The sequence below is a fragment of the Hemitrygon akajei genome, chromosome 16 (genome assembly GCF_048418815.1).
Source record: "Hemitrygon akajei chromosome 16, sHemAka1.3, whole genome shotgun sequence".
NCBI classification, from domain to species: Eukaryota; Metazoa; Chordata; class Chondrichthyes; order Myliobatiformes; family Dasyatidae; genus Hemitrygon; species Hemitrygon akajei.
In genome coordinates, this window is record NC_133139.1 from 25,404,289 (window position 1) to 25,412,045 (window position 7,757).

The 7,757-nt window shown below is 42.7% G+C and overlaps 1 protein-coding gene across 2 annotated transcripts in view; it reads left to right on the top strand.

The window, feature by feature from the left end:
• upf1 (UPF1 RNA helicase and ATPase) overlaps positions 1-7,240 on the top strand; it is a 52,924-nt gene extending 45,684 nt beyond the window's left edge. For both annotated transcript variants that reach the window (XM_073068440.1, XM_073068441.1), the window contains exons 21-24: positions 671-835; positions 964-1,184; positions 3,790-3,909; positions 4,505-7,240. In XM_073068440.1, coding sequence (XP_072924541.1) covers positions 671-835; positions 964-1,184; positions 3,790-3,906 — 503 coding nt within the window. In that variant the 3' untranslated portion in view covers positions 3,907-3,909; positions 4,505-7,240. The remainder of the gene's footprint in view (positions 1-670; positions 836-963; positions 1,185-3,789; positions 3,910-4,504) is intronic.
• Positions 7,241-7,757: the final 517 nt, after the last annotated feature.

Genomic DNA, 7,757 nt, shown 5'->3' on the forward strand with positions numbered 1-7,757 from the left:
TTAAAGTATGATCTCGTAACATTTCCCTGTAATTAGCTGAAGTTTCTCATCCCTTTGCTTCGGATTGTAACCACACACTAAAATCTATATGTTATACTATTCTATATTGCTACTGCTTTGCGGATTTACTTGCTTGAATCCAGGAATGAAGGGGCTGTGTAAGGTGAAATATGGTGATAAGCTCAATTCCATGGAGTTTAATGAGCTGATTTCAATGAGACATAAAGGATTGCAAAAGGCAGTTTCCTTTTGCTAATGAGTCTAGAAATGGGGATGAAATTTTGAGTAAAGGTCATCTGTTTGAAAGATATATGACCTGTTTTGTAGATAATTGAAATTTTCCAATTCAGAAGGATGGAAGGCCATGGGTGATTGATTTCAATATCCAAAAGGATTTGGGGATCAGAAGCAAAAGAGAATGGGGAAGAAGATTGAGACACTGCTTGGGGGGGGGGGGGGCATATGGCTACTTTCTTTTTGTGTTTTCTGTGCTAATATGAAAATGCTACAGTTCCACACTGGGATTAAAAGAGGAGTGCAGGATCAAAAGGCGTGTTGCAGAGGGTAAATTAAATTTTGCAAAGGGATGTGTTTGCTTGTGATGTTACTAAGATTTTTGAGTGTCTCTCATATTTCTCATATTTTCATCTCTCATCTCCACTACAACCAGCGGGTCGCCCTTCCAACATGTACTTCCAGACCCATGATCAGATTGGAATGATTGGAGCCAGTCCCAGCCACGTTGCTGCAATGAACATCCCTATCCCCTTCAACCTGATGATGCCTCCGATGCCTCCACCTGGCTATTTTGGACAGGCAAATGGTCCTGCAGCAGGTAAATGCAGCTTGTTCCTTTATATAACCATGGGGATGTCACAAAGAAACTGGGTCACAGAGGGATGATGGTTTTTGTATCAGAGTCTTCTGCTGTCAACCAATATTAAAGCTTACTGTTGTTCAAAGGTCGTGGAATTGCAAAAGGGAAGCTGAGCCGTGGGGCTCGTCAGAGAAACCGTAGCCTGGGAAATCAGTTGAACAACCAGGCCAACCTACCCAATAGCCAGGCCAGTCAAGATGTGGTGTCGCAGCCTTTCTCTCAGGGCCCGCTTACCCAGGGATACATCTCCATGAGCCAGCCTTCACAAATGAGCCAGCCAGGCCTGTCTCAGCCAGAACTCTCACAGGTAAATCTCAGCTCAGCTTACATTGATAATGGAAACTTGTAGAGAAGAACAATTTTGTGCTGCAGACCTGGATTGTGAACCAGGTCGTTTATGAGAAACTTTCTTAAAGCGTAGCAAACTTCCATCTCCTCATCTCCTTTACAAGCACCATAGCCATCTTAATTAATTGCACCCCCTTGGAATTTTTCATGTTTTATTGTTTTACGACATTGAAACACAGTGGATTTAATTTGCCTTTTTTTGACACTGATAAGCAGAAAAAGACGTGAAAAAGTGCAGTGATCTGAAGTAAATACAAATATTAAACAAAATAATTCATTGGACAAATCTTCACTCCCTTCAAGTCAGTATTCAGTAGATGCATCTTTGGCAGCAACAGATTTGAGTGTGTGTGAATAGGTCTCTTATCAGTTTTCTACATCTGGACACTGCAATTTTTCCCCTTTTTCTTTTCAAAACTGCTCAAGCTCTGTCAGATTGGATGGGGATCGTGAGTGAGCAGTCCTTTTCAAGTCCAGCCACAAATTCTCAATTGGATTGAGGTCTGGACTCTGACTTGACCACTCCAGGACATTAACTTTGTTGTCTTTAAGCAATTCCTGTGTAACTTGGCATTATCTTGCTGGAGAACAAATCTCCCAAGTTGCAGTTCTCTTGCAGACTGCATCAGGATTTCCTGATATGATATGATATGCAACTCAAACTACCTGCGTCTCAATATCACCAAGACCAAGGAGATGGTGGTGGACTTTAGGAGATCTAGGCCTCATATGGAGCCAGTGATCATTAATGGAGAATGTGTGGAACAGGTTAAGACCTACAAGTATCTGGGAGTACAGTTAGACGAGAAGCTAGACTGGACTGCCAACACAGATGCCTTGTGCAGGAAGGCACAGAGTCGACTGTACTTCCTAAGAAGGTTGGCGTCATTCAATGTCTGTAGTGAGATGCTGAAGATGTTCTATAGGTCAGTTGTGGAGAACGCCCTCTTCTTTGTGGTGGCGTGTTGGGGAGGAAGCATTAAGAAGAGGGACGCCTCACGTCTTAATAAGCTGGTAAGGAAGGCGGGCTCTGTCGTGGGCAAAGTACTGGAGAGTTTAACATCGGTAGCTGAGCGAAGGGCGCTGAGTAGGCTACGGTCAATTATGGATAACTCTGAACATCCTCTACATAGCACCATCCAGAGACAGAGAAGCAGTTTCAGCGACAGGTTACTATCGATGCAATGCTCCTCAGACAGGATGAAGAGGTCAATACTCCCCAATGCCATTAGGCTTTACAATTCTACCGCCAGGACTTAAGAACTTTTTAAAAGCTATTATTAATGCTTTTTGAGATAGTGATTTAGATGCATATCATATTTTTTTATTGAGTTAAGTATTGTATGTAATTAGTTTTGCTACAACAAGTGTATGGGACATTGGAAAAAAGTTGAATTTCCCCATGGGGATGAATAAAGTATCTATCTAACTGTATTTTGCTGCATTCATTTTGCCCTCTACCCTTCAGAAGCCTTCCAGGGCCTGGTGCATGATGCTTCATGGTAGGGATGCTGTGCTTTTGATCATGTGAGGTGTTTGGTTTATGCCAAACATAGTACTTAGTCTGGTGGCCAAGAAGCTCAATTTTGGTTTCATCAGACCATAGAATTTTCTACCAGCTGCATTTAGAGTCTTCCACATGACTTCTGGCAAACTCTAGCCAAGATTTCATGTGAGTTGTTTTTTCAACAGTGGCTTTCTCTTTGCTACTCTCCCGTGAAGCACACAGGCAACAGTTGTATGCACACTCTCACATCTCAGCCACTGAAGCTAGTAGCGCTTCCAGAGGTGTCATAGGTCTCTTGCTGGCCTTCCTCGTTAGTCCCCTTGCCAGCCCCCCAGTTTTTGAGGATGACCTGTTCTAGGCAGATAGACAACTGGGCCATATTTTTGTCCATTTCTTGAGGATTGACTTAACTGTACTCCAAGGGAGATTCAGTGACTTGGAAATTTTCTTGTATCCATTTCTTGACTTGTGCTTTTCATAAAGTTTTTGCAGAATTGCTTGGAGTGTTCTTTTGTCTTCGTGATGTAGATTTTGCCGGGAGATACTGACCCACCAGCAGTTGGACCTTCCAACTGCTATAGAAGTGTATTTTACTACAGTCAATTAAAACACCTTGGCTGCACACAGGTCTTCAAAACCAGATCTCCATTTAACTAATTATGTGACTTCTAAAACCAATTGGCTGCACCAGTGATGACTTAGTGTATTACATTGAACACTTAAGCAATCAATTATTTTGTGTTTTATATTTACAATTAACTTAGATCACTTTGTAGAGATCCGTTTTCATTTTGAGATGAAAGTTTTTTAAAATCGGTGTCAAAAAGCCAAATTAAATCCACTGTGATTCATTGTTGTAAAGCAATAAAGCATGAAAACTTCTGGGGGCTAGTGGTGAATACTTTTTATAGTATAGGCACTGTCCTCTTATTGGTGCACTTTGGGTCAGAACTGTTGAGATCCTCTGGGATCTTTTATTCATGGCTCTGCTTTTAATTATTTGGCATAATATTGTTCCTAGTTTTTATTTGTATTTTGTAATTAATTCTAATTGCAGGACAGTTATCTGGGAGATGAATTCAAGTCTCAGATCGATGTGGCCTTGTCGCAGGATTCCACTTACCAGGGAGAACGTGCGTATCAACATGGAGTGACCGGGCTGTCACAGTATTAGAACGTGAGCAAGTTTCTCATTATTGATCATAAACGGTACTGGGGTCTGGTATCTGCCCATTCGCTTAAAAGTTTTCATCTTCAGCTAGCTTAAGATGGCCCCAGACGGTTGCCGTTGAAACTGTGGTAACTGAGTTTCTGGGGCATTTATCATGTTATTGAAGGGCAGAATTAAGTGGAAGGAAATGTTGGGCTGTGGAATAAGATGGAGGTCAGGAAGTGTGGCGTTGGGATTGGGAATTAATGTAACATTAGTTAGAGGAAATGGAAGCCAGAACAATGGCTAGGGTTAGGAATGGAGGAGAGGAAAGCTAGGGGAATTACGTCAGCTCTAGGCTGAGAGAGTGGCGGAGACAGTGGCATGCCATTGGGGTTGCTTGCAACTGTGGCATCTTGATTAGACTGTTAGGTTTGGAGGAGAATTGGCACAATCTTGGGGTGGGTGTCAGGTAGTTTTGCTTGGGAGAGTAAGAGTTAGATTGGACTTAACTGATTACTGGTATTTTTTTAACCAATGAATCTTGCTGCTAAAGGATGAAAATTGAATGTGAAGTGGGGACTGCGAGTTGTTGATTAATGTTTGTCCTTTATCTTGCCAGGTTAAGGAGAGGAGAGCTAGGCTTGAGCCAAGCTTAGTTCAACAGTAATTCAATCTGGGGAAAAAAAACATAAATGGATACCTGTTTCCACTGCGACTACTGAGGCATCAACTGTGAGAGAGCAACAGGAGAGAGAAACCAACCAAACCAGAGGAAGAGAAGAGAAAAGGGAGAGAGTAGGAGGAGGAAAAAGAGAGAGAAAGAGAGAGACCACTGCTAGCAGTTTGAGACGAGGAGATTGTCTGGAGGAATGAAGTAATAGAGGGCACTTGTGTGCCTTGTCAGCCAGGCCAGGCCTGGTCTCACACATCTACTAAACTCTATTGCTGTTACCACGCAACTCGCCCACGCCGCTGAGACCCTGCTCCCACCTCGTCGAACAAGGGAGAGAGAGAGGAGGGGCTCGCACTCAAATAAGTTACCTGCTACATCTGAACTGCCTGCTTCCTGGAGGAAGTGGGAGACCTTGGTTTTGGGAATAAAAGGGGAACATTATATCTCTCAGTTGTTCTCTGGACGCTACAATTAGCGATTAAACTGTAAATTCCAGCAGTTAGAGCATCGAAGTGAAGATTAATTTCTGGCAAAACCCAGTTGACACACAGCTGCCTTCTGCCTCCACCCCCTTTGTTCACTTTAAGGTTGATCTTGAAGTGTAGGCTTTCTGCCTAATGCTATAATTTCACACGCTTCCTCAAATCTTTCACAGTAATTGGTTTAAATGCATATGCATGCAGAGTTGGGGTTTGTGAAGGGTTAACTGTGGACTATCTGTCAGATTCCAGCACTGGGCTGTGAGAGAATTCTGCCTCTCAGTATTCTTTTTGCAAAGTTTATACTTTAATTAGAAATGCCCAGAATTCGGGGAAAGCTCATGTAGATCACCTCTCCCCGATCGTTCTCAAGTCAGTGCAAAGAGGCGATTGAACCCACGTGAGCAGCTATTTGATGTTCTTCCTCCCCATTCCCCACACATTCACCTGGTGTTCTGTTTTATAACCTGCTTCCAAATAGCTTGTTTTAGCTACTGCCTGTCACAATGATAAAATCATAAAGGCATTGACCAGTGGCTAACTGGCGCAGACTCCAGATTCCCTGATACAGAAAGTGAGCTGGGTGATGGGGTTTTAGTTGGGGGTCGATGGTGTTTGCACTGTTCTGTTTGGTAGGACGTTGCTCACGTTGACAGTGGCTTTAGTGAAGCAGTCAGTGGCAGGAGAGGCTGCAAGGATGTTTTCACACAATGTGGTGCTGCGTTGGGCTCAGTGTGCTGACTGTTGATCTAAGTGAAGGAGAATGAAGAGGAATGGGTGTCTGTTTAGTCTATTTGTTAAACTATAATCAGATAGAAAAACTTTTTAGAATACTGATTTTTATTAGTTTTGAGGGCACTCTATTGATTCCTCGATTATCTGAAATGAGCATTTAGAGAGGCTTTTGTTTAGACATTGGTGTCAGGGCAAAAACTGGCACTGGCTCCTACTGGACCCCAGTTTTATCAGAAGCTCACTTTAAACCAAAGCTATTCTGGGGGTGGGGGGGGGGGGTGGAGAGGAGAAATCCACCACAAGCAGAAAGCAGATAGCCAATGGCAGAAAATGTGTATGATTCTCTTCAGCTCATTATGATGCTTAAGATTACAGTCTAAAACACTGGGATTTTACACCAACAGCATTTGGATCAGCCTGGAGAGGGTGTATTGTTCCTGAACATATTCTCTGTGCCACTGTGGGTGTTACACTGCCAAGTTGCTGTTGTACAGAGAAAGTCTACAAATACTGTCCCACAAAATTCAAGCAAAAAAAAATGACCAGGTGGAGCAGCACAGGCGAAGCTAGCTGCAGAACATCACCAGCAATTTGAGCGAGCCTTGCAATTACTTCTGAGAGTAATGTGGAGAACTCTTGCAGCTGTCCAGAAATTCAGTTTTACTGCCAAAGGCAGAACTGATTGAAGTGTGACCACAGGCCCTTGACTTTTGGCCATTGTCTCACTTTCATTGACCTCTAATCCACTGAAGGCAACAGCTGCATGGGAGTGATGCCTGTCCCACACTGTCCTCACCCCTCACTACCCAACTCCTTTTTGCTAGGCCTCGATCCCATTAGTTCTGTGGTATGAACAGCAATGATGTGAAGACTAAGGCTCCGTGGCTGAGGAGCGTGTTGGGTTTAGCTGGTTATGTCCACTGGCCACAAGTTGAAGTGCAGGTTTGGGCAGCTCTGCCTCCTGCGGTGATCTCATTACTCAGCAGTGCCAACCTTGCTGATGGCCAACGGTCTGACGCCAGCTACTGTGGGCTCAGGACGGGGGCAAGTACTGCAGACCCTCCTGTCAAATGGTCGAAATGTTTTAAGGCACAGGGTCTGGCTGAAGGGACTTCTCCTTTAAGAAACTTTTTTTTTATTTGGCTTCCTGGCAGAATTGTTAAAAGTTCATAGTTGCATTTGTTTCTGGTAGTTCATTCGATCCACCTGTGAGTCCTCCATTAAAGATGAATCTATTGGAGATCACTTTCATTCACCCTCCCCTCAATGACTGACTTCTGCTTTGTGCTGTTTAATTTTGTGTAGCAGGAAGAGGAATTTCTGATTTTTAAATCCTTTACAAACCTGGTGCTGGTTCTGCATCTGTTGAGTGGAAAATAGTGTTTTTTTCTAATCCTGTCTGGATTTTTATTTTAATCTATTTTGCCTCTGTAACATGCACCATTAATAAAATTAGCTCTGCACACACTGTTTTCAGTTTGTTTCGTGTCATGAAAGGAAAATTGTGCCTCCTAACTTTGAAATATTTACACTTTGGATCAGATTTGGATTGTTTTCAGTTTTATAATGTAAATAAGTGTTAATACTGAACTTGCTATCAGTACAATTGAATAGCCAAGACTAAAGGGTGGGAAAACTGGAGCCCCTCAGCCCCCAATATGTATAAACTAATAGTTTAGTAAATGAAATACTTGGCAGAGAAAACATTCTATTTGATGTTAGGAGCTAGTTAATGGCTGCTTGTTTTATCAAGAAGATAATTGTACATTGTCAACATCAAACTATACACTTTTTGTTCTCGTTTAAACCAAATACATCTAATCTGTCAATAACTGCACAATTAGTTCTGTGCCATTATTGGAAATGAAACAATGCCTTGGGCTCCAGAGAAGAGTTGAAGTATTTGCACCTTTCATTTTGTTCCCCAGTCTGGGGGATTCTGCTTGTGACTCTTCAGTCTGGTGGATTCCAGATGATGAATTTTA